This window comes from Ctenocephalides felis, unplaced genomic scaffold (assembly GCF_003426905.1).
Source record: "Ctenocephalides felis isolate EL2017-DRISC unplaced genomic scaffold, ASM342690v1 CF-g0.4_SCAFFOLD_03572, whole genome shotgun sequence".
Lineage (NCBI taxonomy): Eukaryota > Metazoa > Arthropoda > Insecta > Siphonaptera > Pulicidae > Ctenocephalides > Ctenocephalides felis.
Window position 1 is genome coordinate 8,148,074 of NW_020539726.1, and position 20,097 is coordinate 8,168,170.

A 20,097-nucleotide genomic window follows, 5' to 3' on the forward strand; every position below is an offset into this window, starting at 1 on the left:
TAGGCCCCATATAAAACCAATATGGATAAACAATATTAAAATCCCATTCAAAACTAATATAGCCCAATATTGAAAACCAATATAAGATTAATATAAATAAACAATATTTACCCTACATAAAAAAACAATATAAGCTCAATATAAATAAACAATATTACCCCAAATTCAAAATTATTATTAACCCCACATTTAAAAATATTTTAGTTTATATAGGAAAACAGTATTTAACTCATTGATAATAAAAGTTTATTTATTCTAAATGAATACATACATTTTTAAATAGTTTATGTATTGAATCTTAATAATTTTATTAACAATTTACACATTATTAGATAATAATAAGATATAGAACAATCAAAATATTTTCAGTCATTAAATAATTTGGAGGATCTTAATGGTAAATCATAATCTCATCTTGTTAATCCTATCGCCTTAATTGTCTATTATAAGTACTTAATTAGTGTTGGAAATCTTATATTATTTGGATATTTTCACACATGTTTTAACATTTTCTTGCATTCGATCACGATTGCACCTGAAATAAGATAAAATATATTAATATTTGAATATATTGATTTTATAAACTCATAATAAATTCAATTACTTAGCTTTTAATAAAAAAAACATTTCTGGCATTGTAGTTTATTGGAAACTCATATTTTCTAGAACTCGATCACAGTTAAATCTGAAATAATTAAAAACACAGTAAATGTAAAATTTTAACTTTTATTAATTTTAAATTATAAAAAAAAAACGTTGATGGAAATACGAATATCAAATATTCAAAAGCGATAATAAATTATTGAAAAGTCTGAATTTAATAGTTTGTTAATATTTTTATTACCTTTATCATATCCATTTTTGCTATGTGATAGTTTTTATATTACAGCTGATTTTACATCCACTTCAATTAGTCAATCTAGAATATATAAAACACATCATTGTTACTAAATATGTATGTTGATTTATATAATATAAGTAATAAATATACTTACGTACTTTAACCATAAAACTCAAAATTGTGTTAATTAACCGCTTGATTTTAATTATAAACTGTTCACAAAATATGGTCTTAGCCAATTATTATTTGATATCATAGATCATTTTATTATTCACTAAAAATTCACGCACTAAGTTTTTTCCAGACTTACTATATATTATATATGAATATTTAATATTATAATAATTCTAAATTCAACAAGAATTGCTAAATGCACAGCCAAACAAATTTGACTCTACTGAAAAATGCGACAATGCGAGACTTTGCTTCCCTTGTGCATTGTTGATAGTGTGTGCGTGTGCTTAGTTCCATGCAGTCGTAATAGCATTGTTAATCAAAGGGCGGTTCTAAAAGGTTTTTTTGTTTTATGCTTTTTATGTTTTTGTATCATTTTATGTTACGAAGTATTCGCTCATTAATTGTCATTATTAGTTTATTCAGTGTAGTAGTCTTTAAAGTTTATACATAACTTCTTTTTCATTCATTTCAATATGAGATAGTTAGTAAATTACATAATCTGTGAATGTTACTTAGAAAATATTCAAAGCATTAATAAAAACGCTATTAATTACTATTATATTAAATGTTCATATATATAAAATTTATTATTAAATATTAAATTTGTTTTTTTTTCTGAATTATATTACATTAATTTTATCTTCACAAAATATAATTAATATTTTACTTATTTTATTCTACGTTTTGGGCTTTTGGATTTTTTCCTTCTTCAAGGACCAACCGAAAAACATTTTTTACAATCATACTCTTTTTCTATGTAAACAATAATAAATTTGGATTTTTTATATAAATAATAATTGCTATTACAAAAATGTAAAAATATGTAATTAAAACAAAATTGCAATGACATAATGTTAGTTCATAAATTACGTATAAAATAATCTCGGCCACAACTGATATCAGTCAGGTAGAATGCGTAAGGTCCTTTTACGAAACGCGATGACCAAAGGACACGAAGCGACACAGTCAAAATTTCTAAGCGAGATAGCCTTATACAAATATCGGTTATATGAAAGAAAGAAGAGACACTATTGAGAAGTCTCAAAAACCAGATGTTCATACATACATGTATATGATGCAATTTCAGAATGTTATATATGAATAAATACAAAACTTCTAAATTTTTAATATAGATCGATATATTACTGTAGATATAACAGATTTAAATAATATTAATACATACCAAACCAGGAAAAAACAAATTTAAGTAAGTCATGTGACTAACCACAAAATTTTTTATTTAACTTTTATTTTATTCGAATACTGACATTATTTAAATTTTTTATATATTCTGGTACTTTTGTACTACTATAATCTTGTATAATTTTATTTTTGTTTTGTTTACTGAATGATATCATACTTACAATGTCGTTAAATATAGTTAATAAATACATATTTATATTTAATAAATATATAATATAGTTAAATTATTCATTGCTTTTTTTTACTTCCCGTAGAGTAGTTATAGTAATGGGACGAAAATCGAAAATGAAAATTTTTGCATATCTGCACGTTTAATAATGGATTTAATTAATTTAGCTATTAATTAATTAATTCTGATCAAGAATATGTTTTATAAGAGTCACTATTGATGTGTTTTGGCGCTAATTGATTATTTAAAATTGATTATTTTCTTGACCAATGTAAATGCCACTTATTTCCCAAGTTCGATAATAAACAAAAAAAATAATGTGAATATAATATTTACTATTTATATTGAATTTATATAAAATTGATATCAAACTATTAATTACGATCGAGCATATGACTTTTTAAAAGCTTTAATCATGATTTGGTGCTGATTAATTATTTAAAGTTAATTTTTTTCGTGACCCTTATAAATACCATGTATTTCCTAAGTTCGATAATATTGAAGAAATGAATCTTGGTCGCCCAGAAAAAAAATGCATGAAACCCACATTTAAAATTTATATTGAATTTTAAGAAAAATGTATCAACTATTAATTACGATCGAGCATATGACTTTTTAAAAGCTTAATCATGATTTTGGTGCTGATTAATTATTTAAAGTTAATTTTTTTCGTGACCTTATAAAATACCATGTATTTCCTAAGTTCGATAATATTGAAGAAATGAATCTTGGTCGCCCAGAAAAAAAATGCATGAAACCCACATTTAAAATTTATATTGAACTTATAAGAAAAATGTATCAAACTATTAATTACGATCGAGCATATGACTTTTTAAAAGCTTTAATCATGATTTTGGTGCTGATTAATTATTTAAAGTTAATTTTTTTCGTGACCCTTATAAATACCATGTATTTCCTAAGTTCGATAATATTGAAGAAATGAATCTTGGTCGCCCAGAAAAAAATGCATGAAACCCACATTTAAAATTTATATTGAATTTATAAGAAAAATGTATCAAACTATTAATTGCGGTCGAGCATATGACTTTTTAAAAGCCTTAATCATGATTTTGGTGCTAATTAATTATTTAAAGTTAATTTTTTTCGTGACCTTTATAAATACCATGTATTTCCCAAGTTCGATAATACTGAAGAAATGAATCTTGGTCGGCCACAAAAAACTTGGATTTCGCGCCCACATTTAAAAATTATGTATAATTCGTGTAAATATAAAATTAGAGGCGTAAATCAGATAGAAACATGTTTATTATTTGTAATAAACCATATAAAACACTTTTCCGATGAATTTTCCAAATTTTCCATAATTTTGAAATTAAATATTGTCCGGTCCATCTAAAGACAAGATTCGAATATTGCGCCACGATATTTTACCCCTCTGGCCACGATACATTTCTACTAGGGACTTCTTCCAAATTTGATCCCATACAATTCAGAATGACTTGAAACGTCGAGAAAGCATAAAATTAACGAATCGAATTTTTTCATGAAAACAAACTTCTCCTTCGGGAAACAAATTCAATGTGCAAATTTAATTTGATCATATTAACTGTTTATAGAAGATCAAATTAATTGTGTAATTTTGTAAAAAGTTATATAATACTAAATATTTTTTGTTGCTTAAATACTATTAATATCACTGATAAATTTTGAACTCTGAAGTATTGTTATTTCAGTGTATGGAAAATTCATAATAAATGTATTTTGTTTCGTGTATTTTTCCGTTTGTATATTCCTGATTGTCGTCATTCATGGCCAACGATTGTCGTAGTTAGAAATATGACCCCTTACTATTCAATAAATTATACATTTGAGCTATTGACACGTGAACACAATTTCATTGTTCTGTATCTTTAAAGTAATATTCTTGTATTTTCTGGAAAATACACAATGGCATAATTTTGACTCGTATACCTAAAAGGTCATAAAACTGCCTGTGAGACGCTTTTGGACCTGCTTTGTCCAAAAACCAATCAGCACGGCTCCTTATCGATAGGAATAGAATGCTTTTGGAATCACTCAATTCCGTTGAACTGTGCTACCGAAATCGTCAACAAAAATTTGTGTATCCAAATACACACACATATACATTCATTTTTTCTAAGGTATGCCAAAATGTAAAAAATCATCTGAAACATGAAGGTATGCAACATTTTCAATTCCGATTTTCGGAAGATTACAATAACTTACCCTATGGTAAGTTAAAAAATGTAATAAATTAATAATGAGGTTTATAGTTATAAGAGTCTTGTAAAATATTTGTGTCAGTTCTCAGATTAACGCTATTCTCAGTCCGAACTATTAACATTGATTCTGTCTTAGTATAATATTTTGGAAATAAACTTTAGGATCTTCTTAGAAATAGATACTTCTGCATGTTAACATCATTAGTAGAAGCTCATTGTGATCCATTTGTATGCACTCAATAAAAGTATTGCAGATTTTTTCTTGTTACCTTGTTATAAAATGCCATGTTATTTTTCATAGTGGTCATAAAATCATTTCATACAATTTATCGACTCAAATAAACAGCAAACATATCCCGAAAGTCGATGTGAATAAACAAAAAATACATTTCACGTTAATCGCAATTCAATGGAATTCGGAATGCCAACCGGGGCACTCTAAAAATATTTTACCATGTTATTGGTCATTGATATGTCATCGCAAATTAGTAATTATAATCCGCAGTGCGTTATGTTTGTCCGTTAATACCTAATAGTTGCCGATGGAAATGTATGTGAAGTTATTGATGCGACGGAGTGAAATACGATGAGCGCGGTCTTGTTACCAATTAACGCCCGTCCGTGCGGTACGGATACATCGCTCATTGTACGTCATGTGAGATGCTGATATCCCGAGATATCACAGCACGTATTACTTCATGTTAGCTAATCGGGAATAATTAGTTACTTCTGATCTATCAACAGACAGGTGGCGGGATTAGCTCATGAGTAGCGTTCCCGATCGACAGTAAATAAATTATTAACTTTCCGGAGGAGAAGTTTATGTTTTCATAAAAAATCCGAATTGCTAATTTTATGTTTTCTCGACGTTTCAAGCCATTCTGAATCAAATGAGACCAAATTTAGAAAAAGTATGTGAGTGTGTGCGTATGTGTATGAGAACAGACTTTTTGCCGTAAATCGACGTTTTCTCGAAAACGGCTGAACTGATGTCAAAAATTTAAAGGCCATTCGATGTATCTCCATGAGGACTATTGTTTGTCAGTTTTGTGCGACGATCGGCCAAGCCGTTTCTTTATGAATCGCAGAAAAGTGAAAAATTTTTCGTCTACGTTTTAGCCCACAATTCTGAATCGATTTTGAAAATTCAAAAACCGTTGGATATTGGTTGGGAATCGTGCTGATTAGTTTTTGGTAGAGATCAGCCAGGCCGTTTTCTTAGAATAACGTGTTAAAAAAAATTTTTGACGATTTTTATTATTATTTATTGACGGTTGATACCATAGTCTCATAGATCATAGTAAAATATTACGGCCCTACGACAAGTCGTTTAATTTTAAAAATTCGTCAAAGTTTGCAAAAATTAGTATCATTTCTTTGGCATTTGTCAAAATTAGACCTTTGATCGACGTTTTTTCAAAAACTCCTGAACCTATTTCAGAAATTTAAAAGCCATTTGATGTATCTCAATGAGGACTATCGTTCGTCAGTTTTGTGCGACGATCTGCCAAGCCGTTTCTTTGTAATTTGAAAAAAAGTGGTAAACCTTTCGTCCACATTTAAGCTCATACTACCGAATCGATTTTAAAAAATCAAAAACTGTTCGAAAGATAATAATTGGGAATGATACTGATTTTCTTGAAATTAACTGTTGAAAAAAAATTTAAGCCGATTTTTATGGAACTTTTTTCAGCGATATATATATTATGGTCTTATAGGACTTATTACGGCCTTACAACAAGTGAAATTTTAAAAATTCATCAAAGTTTGAGAAAATGAGTAGTTTTTGAGACGTTAGCTAAAATGAAAATTAGACGATTTACTTGGTATAACGACAGAGTACTTAATCTTAATGAATATACGCTACGGGAGTTGGTTCAATTATAAAAATTATTAATTTGTGAAAATTTGCTTTAAGAGAATACTTTGAGTAACGTAGGGTAGAGCGGGGCTAGTTGAGCATAGGGGCAAGTTGAGCAATCAAAATATCTCGAAAACTATTCACCGTTCGTTTAGGCATTATATGGCGGAAAGATAGAGGTTTGGGAGAAATAAACATCCCGCGATCGCTAGTGGTCGCTGGAAAAATGAGTGGGGCTCACGGGCGTTTTGTTTCTTTTGAGACCAAAAAATAAAAACGTAATTCATCGCGAGTTTTCGTCTGGTTTAGTAAAATGTGATTTATTTTTAATCAGGTACATGTTATTTTTCAATATAATTATAGTACTTTTAATATGCACAGAGATTCTGGCTATAACTTTCACATTTTGAAATTCCGAGTTGGGGTTAGTTGAGCATAGTTGCTAAACTTGTTCTGTCACTAAGACAATTATCATTAACTTCCAGAAATTGATTATTTTTTTAAGATTTAAGCTAAGTCTTATGAGTAATTATCTAAAGTAATAATATAAAGAAAATAATGATTTAAAACAAAAATATACTGAATATATGGAAAAATAATTCCTAAAATACGATATTGTTCTGTTGATTCTGCTTTATTCGTTAATTATTCAAAGCAAATTACTATAAGTATTGTTTCTCTGCCAAGGAAGACTATAAATATAGAACTGGTTATTAAAAACTTATTTTATTTCATCACTAATCGACATTGAACCTATGATTTCATTATACTTTCTTAGTGCTCAACTTGCATCACCTATCCTATGGGGTACATTGAGCATACTTGACTTTTTTAACAGCTGTAGCTTTTAAATTTTACTTATTACCAAAAAATAGTATTAACACTTTTGTTAAGCGATAAACAACAAATCCATTAAGCCGTATAGCAATTTATTGAGACTTTTCATTGAGGTGCTACATCCGTTTAGGTAAAAATTTGCTCAACTAGCCCCGCCCTACCCTATTCGTTCGTTTATTTTCAATTTTGTGTAATAAATCCACTAGAAATACTTTTAATCACTCATAAATCAATCTACTTCTTAAAGTTGATTATTTACACATATCGGGAAGTTCATGTAACTTGCCTCAAGGCTAAACACCAATACCAACTAGTTTTTATTGTCCTCGCTTACTCGAGCATTTAGCCACTTATCAGTATCAACTCAACAGTAGATAAATGGTATGAAATGATTTAATCACACGTCGGAGGTTCGAAGTTCGAATTCCCGGTAAAAAATAGAAATACTGCTAAAAATAGTTTGATAAAATGTAAAAATTAGTTTGAAATAACGTTAAAATAGTTTGAAATAATGTTGAAAATAGTATGAAATAATATTAAAAATAGTTCAATAGTGTATAAAAGATTTGAGAATAAAAATTAAAAATGAATGGAAGTAAGAATAGAAGTAATGAAGACCTAAGATAGAAGATACAATGATAGATAATGAAGAAGAAAAAAAATAATGAAGTTACGTTGAAGAGTACATAGAATAGGGTAGAATATAAAATAGAAAGGAGAATAGGATTTATATAAGGAGAATAGTATGAATCTGTAGATTGTATTGAAATTGAAATATGTCGTAGGTTGCTACGTGCACGCAAGGCCAATAAAAATAAATAAAAAAAAACTAGTTGGTGTTGGTATTATGCCTTGAGGCAAGTCACATGAACTTTCCGATATGTGTAAATAATCGAATTAATCAATAAAAAATAAATTAATTTATGGGTAAATCACCCAAAGATTTCCGAGTGGATTTATTATTTCCGAGTGAATAATTGAAGACAAACGATCACGTTAACTCGAAATATTTTTTAAAAGCAAATTTTCAAAAATCAATATTTTTTATAATTGAACCAGTTTCCGTAGGACTTTAATGGTTTAATATGTTCATTAGGACCAAGTACTCTATCGCTATACTAAGTAAATCGTTTAATTTTAATTTTAGCAAACGTCAAAAGAACTACACATTTTCTCAAACTTTGATGACTATTTAAAATTAAACTCCTTGTCGTAAGTCTGTAATATTTTAGTAAGTTCTATAAGACAATGATATATATCGCCAAAAAAGTTCCTTAAAAATCGGCTTAAATTTTTTTTCAAGAGTTAATTACAAGAAGACGGCTAGGTAGAGTTTTAGCTACAACTAATCAGTAACATTCCCAACTAATATCTTTCAAACAGTTTTTGAATTTTTAAAATCAATTCGGTAATATGAGCTTAAATGTGGACGAATAGTTTCACACTTTTTTCCGAATTACAAGAAACGGCTCGGCCGATCGTCGCACAAAGCTGAGAAACAATAATCCTCATCGAGATACATCAAATGGCTTTTAAATTCCGAAATTCGTTTCAGGCGTTTTTGAGCAAACGTCAATGAAAGGTGTAATTTTGACGAATTCCAAAAAAAAACTATAACAATTTTTGCAAACTTTGACAAATTATTAAAGTTAAACGAGTTGTCGTTGGGCCGTAATATTTTAATATGATCTACAAAATAATATCTACCGTCAACAAAATAATAATAAATTCTTTTTTAACAGTTTATTACAAGAAAACGGCACGGCCGATCTCTAACAAAAACTAATCAGCACGATTTCCAACCAACCAATGGCTTTTAAATTTTTGAAATCGGTCCAGCCGTTTTTCAGAAAACGTCGATTTACGGCAAAAAATCTGTTCACATACACACACACATAAACACTTACCTTTTTCAAATTTGTTCTCATTCGATTCAGAATGGCTTGAAACGTCGAGAAAACATAAAATTAGCAATTCAGCTTTTATGATGAAAACATTAACTTCTCTCCTTCAGGAGGTTAACAAGAGTGCCCACAAAAAAACTAACAACAAATGAAAATACTTTTGTTATAAATTTTCAATCATTGCCATTCATCACCCCAAGGTGATGCCTAGTTTTACATCTTCTTTCCTCTACTTTCAAATATTGTTGTAAATGTTTTTAACTTAACTTGGTTTTGATAGATCGACGGTGGACTTTTTTCTAGCGAATCTTTAAGCCCCACCTCATCGTAATGATGTATATTATACACTCATATAAAAAAAAATACAGTGGATTTAGGTTTTACTGCTAGGTAACAAAATTTGAATAATTTGAATTATTTTAAAATTCATACATATGCTTCTGAATATATGTCTGAAAAATGATAAGACACATTTTGTTCTCAAAACTGTATGTATAATATAATATATTCTATTACAACGCTATAACTTTTAAATAATCAAATAATATATTTAATTTAAGCAGTTTTTATTTACATAATTTAATTATCCTGACTGTCTTCATTTAATTATATATAATGATATAGTAATCGAACTAATGTTTTATTGCAAGCATTGGCAAGACTAAACAATCGTTAGAAACGTAATTTCGTATTCTATTAAAGTTAGGTCAGACCGCATATACCATCTCAAATTACGCCAAGTCTAATTAATTTTATGTGAAAGCACACTCCAGAATACATAATAACCCTTAAATAATAAAATAATAATACATTAAATACACTCGAGGGAGTCTATATGATCGGATGCTTCATAATAAGGTCAACCCATCCCAAAAATGTATGCAAGATTAGAGAGGAGTTCCATTAACTGATAAGTGAAAGCACAAAGCGCAGCATACTTAATATAATTGCTATCTATTGTTGCCTTTCAATTGAATTTAAAATTGAAAAACTTCCGAACAGCAAAATGAAAATAAGGAAAATGTAAAGCCCTAATGCCTTTCAAGTATGATTGTAAAAATTTATTTCTGTTTTTTTTTGTCGTAAATTTCTGATTGAATTAGATCCTAGTAGAGTTGATTAATTTTAGTTTTAGTAATAATTGTGTTACTGAATTTGATAAAAAATAATTTTCTTAATTTGGTTATTTGGATAGGTTTCTTTGACTAAAGAGAAAAGATTGAAAGTTGATGAAACAAAATTAAAAACGTATATTAGGGCATATAAAATAAGTACTAGTGAATTTTGAATGCCTTGCTTTTCAAAAATGATTGTTTTGAAGCTACGTTTTTGACATTCATATGCTAGATTACAGACTCAATTACAACTAATTATATAATATAAATTATTTTTTTTAAATTAGTCGTGTCTTAAAATTTTATATTCTTTAAAAAAAAAAATTGAAAACTTAAAAAAATTTAATTTTGTCAATTCTCTCATTCTTGAAAAAAAAAATTTAACTTTTTTTCTTTATATTTTGATTTTGTTTGAAAATTTCAATTTTCAGAGACAAAACATCGAAGCGCTTAAGCGCCGCCTGGCAGTCTGACTGTTGAACATTTTGAATCTTGGTACGGAGCCCTTAGAAATGTAAAAAATATGTACTCATTATTACAAATTTTAAAATATAGCTGATATCATGCTTATGTCATAATAATCACTTTTGACTACTAACTAATTTACTTTGAAATACTTACTAACGTTAATAGAGTATGACTGACAGTTAAAATTAATTTTCTCTTCAAAAACAGGTTTTTGGTAAATTACTGATACAATTGCAGATACTCAAGAGATATTTAGATTCGAAAGATTTGAATAAACAAATTATTCCTAATATTAAAAAAAATCGGTTAATTGATTTGTTTTCTATAACTTTTATAAAAAAATAAAAATGTGTCCAAAGGATTATAACAATAATTAATTTAGGATTACTAAGTAGAAAAATGTAAAGTAATAACATTTAAATCAATTTTTATTTTTCAAAAATAATTTCAAATTTAAATTCTTGTCTAAATTGTCTGTAGTTGAATTATATAACAATTGTTATATACCGTAAAATTTGACTAAATGATTAAAATAAAAAATATGTTATGTTTTATTTGATTACTGCCGAACAAAAAAATTGATAACGTAATAAAAGCCTATAAAATTTAATAATAAATTTTGAATTGAACAGAAATACAATGTAGGAAATTAGAAACCAGTATCAAAATACTTCAAATTCTCAGCAAGTAGTTATTCATCCCTTAGAAATAGAGATCAATTAAAAGCGTATTAAAGGTCTTATAAAAAAGTTACTGTTGAATTTTCATTGGTAAAGAAGGAAAATGTAAAACGCTAGAGTCGCTAAAGTTATCAATAAAGTTTTTTTTTTGTCCTTCAACATTGATTTCTTAGTACAAAATTTTCAATTGTATCCCCGGCTAAACAAAATTTTTGCATAATTTTCTCTGATTATTGTTGTTGGAGTTAAAGAGCATTATAAATTATTATTAGAAGTTGAATTATAAAGAAAAAATTAAAAGTACTACCGTCATTACAAACTGATTGCAAACAATTTTTTTATTTTTGGATGATTAACTTTGTAATACCGTCATCGAAATTTAAGTCGTAAATTACTTGATTTAATTACTACTAGTTTTTCGACATAATTTTAGTTCTAATAAGCTTATTGAAAATCTGATGATTGAATATTTTGAAATATTATTTTCTAATAGAACTTTTTCTGGTTATTCTTGAACAATATTAAAAACGTATTATAGGTCATTTAAAATATTTACGATTAAATTTTAATTGGAATAAAAGGAAAATGTAAAGAAGACTTTTCATTAAAGTGTGACTCATCAATAAAATTTACTTTTGTTTTTCGAAAATAATTACTCTATATAATAATTTCTTATATAAATAATTTCTCAATGAAAAGCGCAGAACTAATTTTGAGAACAATGGATACAAATATCATATAAAATAAAAATAAACTAGTGGGGTGGGTGGCATCGTGCCTTAAGGCAAATTGCTGGAACTTCCCGTACCGTAACGAAATGTTCGAGGAATACTGAATGTTTTCAAATAAATTATTATAACTATTCTAACATTGTCTACATTAGAACTATAGTCAGAATTAAAAATAAAATCTGAATTATTTTCGATATACAAAAAATTAAAAAAAAAAAAAATTGAAACAGAAATTTTTTTTTCGAAAATCAATTATTTTGTTAAGACAAGCAGAAAGTTCTTTGAATCATTCAAATCGGACGATTAGTTCTCTCAAAAACTGCCATTTTTTACATATTTAGCTACGTATCTTCGAAATGGCTGGGCCTGCCTTTGCCAAAAACTAATAAACACTTCTCCCAATCATTACTAATGTTTTTTAGATCATTCAAATCGGATACTCTGTTCTCTCGAAAAGTCGATTTCTATTTTCTGCATTCTTTGCTCCGTATCCCCGAAATCGCTGGACTTGCCTTTGCCAAAAACTAATCAGCTCTTTTCCCTATCGATATGAATCGAATGTTTTCTGAACCATTCAAATCGGTTGATCCGTGCGCCCGAAAACGTGACTGGATCCATACATACATACACACACACACACACATCCATTTTTTCTGAGGTATGCCAAAATGTTCAGAAACCTTCAAAACGTCGAGAAATGTAAAAATTTTCAATTCCGATTTTCGGCCCATTACAATAACTTACCCTACGGGAAGTTAAAAAATGGGCAAGATCGATATTCCAGTAACTTAACCAACCAAATATAGAACATAAAATTCAAATAATTTGCAAGTAGACAATCATAAGTAACATATATTTTTATTCATTTTAAAAAGATCATAGAGTTGTTCTAAGAAATGTTCACTTTTCCACAATCATGTATTCAAAAATACCTAATTCAGAAAAATCCAAAAGCAACAAAATGTATTACGAAAAATTATTACAAAAAATTATTAAGTCTTATAAAACAATTAAATAACGTATACTCAAAAATTATCTAAATTATAGGTCTCTTAAACAAAACAACAGTGATCACAACCAAAAAAATTAACAACAACAAGGAACTACTTTTGTTTTCAAATGATGTTTTGCATCTCAAGATTGTAATGTGGTAAGAATCAAGGTGATGTCTGGTTTTACACCCCCTCCCCTACTTTCAAATGTTGTTGTTAAAAAATTCTTCACTTTACTTGTTTTAGAGACATTGATGGTGTGGACCTTTTTATCCGCGGACCTTTAAGCCCCGCTATATCTTATCTATATTATAACACTACGTATATTTTTGTTTTATTTGCATTTCCATATTATTTGACAGTATTTGTCAAATTTATTTAGGCAGATATCATAGATTTGAGTTTAACAAATCAGTGATGTCGCAAATCCCCTTATTCAAACATTCTGTTCAATGTAAATAATGTATATTGATATTTGACGTTTGTGCTTGTCAAATATTTACTTTTAGCTGGGTATCATAAAAGTTGCTGGTAGAATTGTATAAACCAAAAACATGAAAACATTAAATTGCGCATGTTGCGGTCACTGCGCATATTACGCGCCTGATTGAATATTTAAAAAACGTGCAACAAGTAAAGTATTACCATTTGGAATTTTAATATTTAAAAACAATTTTGCAGTCACAAAAGGATAGTTTTGAAATACATTTTGTAGTTGAGATCGATCATAAGCGTGAATTTTGAAATTTAATTAATTACAATATAATAAAAATAACATATATACTTTCACATTTAACACCCATCAAGTACTTACAGATAGAAACAAATAATCATTCATCAAATAATATAATTAAAATAGAAATGCAAATTAATACACAAAATTAAATATAACATAACTAGCAAACCCGACGAACTCCGTTTCGCCACCAGATGGTTTCGTGAGAAAGACGAAGAAATGTTTTGTTTGTTTTCTATTTGAAAAGGAAAAATTTGATTTCATTATACAACAGTAAATTTATTTCTATTACAAAAATGAAGTGTTTTTTAGTTGAACTTCTCTAAATAAATGAAAGTGAATCCGAAAATTATCCATTTCATTGAAGTGCTCTTTGGTAAACCACATTTTTAGTTTTTTGGTCTGACGTTAATACAAACAAAGCAAAGCCGATGGTTTTCCAACTCGTGAACAGGCAACGTATAACTGCCCATGTGAAAAACATTGATTTTCTAGATAATCTATTTGAAATTTATCCCGCACACACTAAGCGATTGGCATTGCGACTTGTTATTGCAAACGCAAGGCGAACTGAAAATTGCAATCGTTTGAAGTCAAACGGAAGACCAGTCAGAATCATTGGTATGTCGCCAAATCGCCAGCAATTTTTGATTGAATGGTGAAATTCAGTGCATGTACATCATATTTCTTGGCGGCAAGAATTGCTCTTTGATTTAACCAAGCATAATTCTGATAATTGTCGTACGGCGCGTGAAGTTCCAGCAATTTGTATTAGGGCACGATGCCATGCACCCCTAATTTTCTTAGCTATAAACCTTGCGGAGCCCGAGACCTTTCCAAAGAATGCAAAATTGTCGAAATCGGTTCGTGCGTTCTGAAGTTATTTTGTCAGGAAGGAAAACCCGACTTATTTTTATATATATTATATAGAAGATAATCTATTCGAAATTATTTAGAACAATTATTGATTATTTTTATTCTTCGAATTTTTAATTACGGTGCGTAAAGTTCCAGCAAATTGCATTAGGGCACGATGCCATGCACCCCTAATTTCTTAGCTATGAACCTTGCGGAGCCCGAGACCTTTCCAAAGAATGCAAAATTGTCAAAATCGGTTCGTGCGTTCTGGAGTTATTTCGTCAGGAAGGAAAACCCGACTTATTTTTATATATATAATAGAAGAGAAGATAAAAACGAGTCCAACAATTGACACAAATTACTATATACATGACACACTATATACACTAGACAAAACGAAAATTTTTCAATTGAACACAATAGAAAAAAGAATAATGAGAGGAAATTTTATATGGAGCGAAAGAAAAATGTATCATAAACTTTTGATCGATATCATGATGACCAGGGATACCAATAATTATAAAAAAAAATCTATAAATATTATAAAGAAATTGAGATTGAACAGATGAAAAATAGCTGGATAAATATTAGGCTTATAAATGTAGAATGAATATGTATATATAAAAATGTATATGTATATATAAACATGTTTAGGGCAATAAAATACTAAAATAGATATTCCGTAAGAAAGATCTTGTAAATATTTTTAATCTTACGTAACTAATATGTTTATTATATTCGAAAAAGTATATATACTAAAGCATTTTTTTCTTTTAGGAGATAAAGCCAGGAAACGAGTCTCAAAGTGTATTGAGATTTTTGCCGACGGAGCAGGATCATGATGCTTTGCTAATATGCAAAGCAGAAAATCCTTCTATGCAGCAATCCCTTCTAGAAGATAACTGGCAACTCGACATATTATGTAAGTTTTAGAAACTCAATTATTAAATTTAAGCGAATATACCAATGCATTCGCAAAACTCGGCCAATAATATTATATAAGAAATGCAAAAAATATCAAGTATTATTTGCCTTAGTAGTACTGCCCTAGAGCAGGGCCAACTCCAACTCGGTTCAGGGTAGAATAGCGTGAGAGATTTCTCATTACCATTTCACACCGCTGTACAAAATTGGCAATTTTAATTATAAACATATTTTTGATCTGTGTATATTCTGGAGTGAAAATTGACATCGCTGCAGCACGATGTCAGGTTGTACAGAACGAGGTTCGAACGCACGAACCCGTCCATACAAGTCGATGAGCTTATTCGTTATGTCATGAAACAGCATTCGAGTAATATGTTTTTAAATTTACTGACAAATTTATATGCATCACAATGTTTTGAAAAAATATTTGCGAAGATTATTGAAGAAATCTAAGGAAAAAATGTTTAAAATATAATAGTGAAAATATTTTTGAAACTCTTTTCATAGCCTGTTAACAATAAACTATGAAGATATACATTATAAATAGTGTAAGTAAATAATTTCTGAAATCATGAAAATAATTCTAATAAAACACTTTTGAATTTATACACCTTCAGTGTATGAGATATACTTAAAAATATTTGAAGATGGAGCATAATATATAAATTCTAAAAGTACAATTTTATTATTCAAAAATTAATTTTCAAAATGCCATAAATTAATAAAAATGATATATACCTAATAATAATAAAGAAATTTAATGCAAAGTAGTTCTCAAAGGATTGTGTAAAATTCTGCTTTACAAAAATTTAGAGTGAATATGATAATTAAAGCACACTAGATTTGACGATAATAGTCATTTTCATAAATAAAAAGACAATTTTAATATGAGTTAAACTCTTCTTAAACTTGGATACTAATTATAATTATATTAAGTAAATATAATTATAATCATATAAAGGCGGTTCTAATTCACTGAACAGTGACATATGTCAATGACTGCTCATTGGCTATCATTAATTTCCAATTAATTAATTTTTTATTCTCAAGATATTCGTATGGGACTATTCTGATCTGCATTATATAGTTTAGATAATATTTTATATAACATAAAGGACGGATTTTTAGAATAGATACAAATTATTACTAAAATTGTATTTAGTATTTTGTTTCTTTTTTTACAATCTATAAGATTAATTATATTTAGCAGAGAATGCTGACAAGTTATTTACAAATGATTGTTTACAAATTAGTAGATACGCCCAGTGGCGTATCTAATATAGTTAATATAAAAAAAAAAACTAAAGACAAATATATATATATATATATATATATATATATAAACTATATTAGATCTCGAGGTATTTTCCTTTTGAGCCTGGTCGGCTGACCTTTCTGGTATAAGTTGCATTCTAGTTGGTTAGGATGGGCGTCAATTCTATTCTTATAATTACAAACATTGATATATGTTCTGAATTGTATGTATACCCGTGTCTTTGTGGAGGATTCATGTTGATGTGTAGAGAGGAGCGTTTAATATTTGCCGCAGAAATTTGTTTTGTGCTCGTTGTATATGTTTAAATTGCTCTATTTAGCAGTACCCCAAGTTGTAATGCGTAGGTCCACACGTGTTTATCACAACCTATATGTAAGTAATTTGTTGTAAGTTGATAATTCTGATTTTCTGTTTAGGAGCCAATAATATTTTTTGAAGATTAGATCTATTTGTTGTTTTTTTATTTATGTGTACATTCCAGTTGAGTTCCTGTCTAAGTGAATGCCGAGATACTTTATTGGTTGTTTGGGCGGAATAATTCATCGTTGAGCACAAATTTGGGTGCAAAGCGTGAAAGTCATATGAACTGATTTTGAGCTATTTACTTCTATCTTCCACAACGAAAACCATTTTCAACTAAGCAGAGATGGTGCTGAAGACTGTTGGAAGCTGCATCGGATCTTTGTTTGTGGGAGTGTGATGATGCACGTATCATCAGCAAATGTGCTGAACTCGTGTCAGTTGAAGTTGGAAAATCAGCTGTAAAATTACAAATAGTGTTGGGGCAAGAAACACTCCCTTGAGGCACTCCAGAATTAATTTCGGTAATATTTGAATCCGTATCGCGATGCTGATGAAAATTTTCTATTTTTAAATAGGATTTTAATAATAGGAATAAAAAATCTAGTAAACGTCTGTTAATTGTATACATTTATCCGTATGCTACACCTTGTCAAAGGCTGCTTGAGATCCAAATAGCCGCAGAACAATACTCTTTATTATGTAGTACTTTGTTAATTACGTTTATTATTCTGTGAACTTGCTTAAATGTTGAATGTTGTCTCGAAACCCAAAGTTGATGGTTTCGGAATAAAACTTTGTTCTTGTAGGATTATTTTAAACCGTTGAAGGATTAGCTTTTCAAATATTTTTGAAATGCAAGACAACAAACTTATCATCCTGTAGGAAGATAATAGATAAGGATCTTTACCTGGTTGGACTATAAGGATTATTTTGCCACTTTTCCAAGACTGCGGAAAAGTTTTCATTCTCAGTATAGAGTTGTATATTATTGTTAGTATTCTAATAGCTTTTCTTGGAAGTCTTTAAGCATTTTAATAGAAATCCTGTCTGGTCCAGGTGATTTTCTAGAATTTGCTTTTGCAATTTCTTGAGTTACTTCAGCCGCAGTAAAACGATAGTATTATGAGTCACTAGCGACGGTGAATCCGAAGTCAATCATAAATGAATTATTGTTCATCATTAGAGTTGCATTTACATGAAAATGGCTGAAATGTGAGGGCAGGTGTTCGGCGAATGCATTAGTTTTTTCTTCTGGACTTCTTGCCCATGAACCGTCTGTTTTTTTAAAGGAGGAATTGGTGCATGAAATGAATAAATGCATTTGAAAGTGGTATTAAAGAGCGAAATCGTTCAAAGTCCATTCAATTGTTACTTTTGGGTTACTTTAATAAACAAAAAGTCTGTCGAAAGAAAAATTAAATACAGCAAATTAATACTAAAATAAATCTAAAAACTATAACAAAAATGTTGTCATTGCGAATCAAATGTTAGGAATCAAAATATTATTTCATCCCCGTAGCACGAAAGAATATTTAAATGTGTAACAAGGCATGTAATTCCGGCACAATAAGTATTAATTTGGCATTGCTCATTATATTGCGAATGCCTGAGCACGTTAATTGGATTCTCAAAGCATTCGAATTAGAATCGTTCTGAATGTACTGGCAGAATCGCGTCGATATGCGCTCTATATATAGAAACATTACTCGTTACTCGAAAAGAATAAAAACAAAGCGAAAACAGACAGACTAATTGACCGATTTGATGATATAGCAGAAGACGGGTAAAAATCATTCCATTGTTGTAGAAAAACAAATTAATTGGTGCAGTGGAAATCGTTATATAAATCGCACCAGAGTTTTTTTTTAACTTCCGAAGTTAATCGAAATTGAAAATTTTTGCATTTCTCGACGTTTTGAAGGTTTCTGAACATTTTGGCATACCTCAGACAAAATGGATGTGTGTGTGTATGTAAGTATGGATACAATTTTTCGTCCACGTTTTCGGGCGCACGGATCAACCGATTTAAATGGTTCAAAAAACATTCGATTCCATCTAGCCCGTTTATATTTGTTTATCTATTGTCTAGCCGTTTCGGAGATACGGAGCAAAAAATGCAGAAAATAGAAATCGAGTTTTTGAGAGATCGGAGCTTCGGATTTGAATGATCTAAAAAACATTCAATTATTAATGGTTGGGAGAAGTGATTATTAGTTTTTGACTAAGGCAGGCATAGCCATTTCGAATATACAGAGCTAAATGTGCAAAAAATTGTTGTTTTTTAGAGAAATAAGCGTCCGATTTAAATGATTCAAAGAACTTTCTGCTTGTTTTAACAAAATAAATAATTTTGAAAAAAAAAATTCATTTTTTTTTCTTTTTAAAAAAAATGTATATCGAAAACAATTCAGATTTTATTGTTAATTCTGACTAAAGTTCTAATCTACTTTAAACAAAAAATTTCAACTTTGCAATTCAGTTTATATAATTCTTATAAATATGAGACAATGTTACAATATTTATAATAATCTTTTAAAAACATTCAATATTTCTCGAATATTTTACGGTACGGGACGTTCCAGCAATTTGCCTATACCCCACTAGGTTTTTTGTACATTTATGTACCACTATTTGCCTAGTGACATCAATAATCTATTTACAATGACATTTTCATAGAATTATATGAAAATTATTGGTAATATTGACAATGGAGAAATATAATTATAGATAGTAATTAATTCAGAAGGTATTTACTATTAGATGCAATTTCCTTGAATTAAATTAATTGGCCATAATTTTTTCTACTTCTTCTGGG

At 28.8% G+C, this 20,097-nt stretch overlaps 1 protein-coding gene across 1 annotated transcript in view; it reads left to right on the forward strand.

The window, feature by feature from the left end:
- The first annotated feature begins 4,544 nt into the window (after positions 1-4,544).
- Positions 4,545-20,097, forward strand: part of LOC113388047 (hemicentin-1-like) — a 119,962-nt gene continuing 104,409 nt past the window's right edge. Inside the window, exons 1-2 of the mRNA XM_026625458.1 lie at positions 4,545-4,550; positions 15,554-15,698. Coding sequence (XP_026481243.1) covers positions 4,545-4,550; positions 15,554-15,698 — 151 coding nt within the window. The remainder of the gene's footprint in view (positions 4,551-15,553; positions 15,699-20,097) is intronic.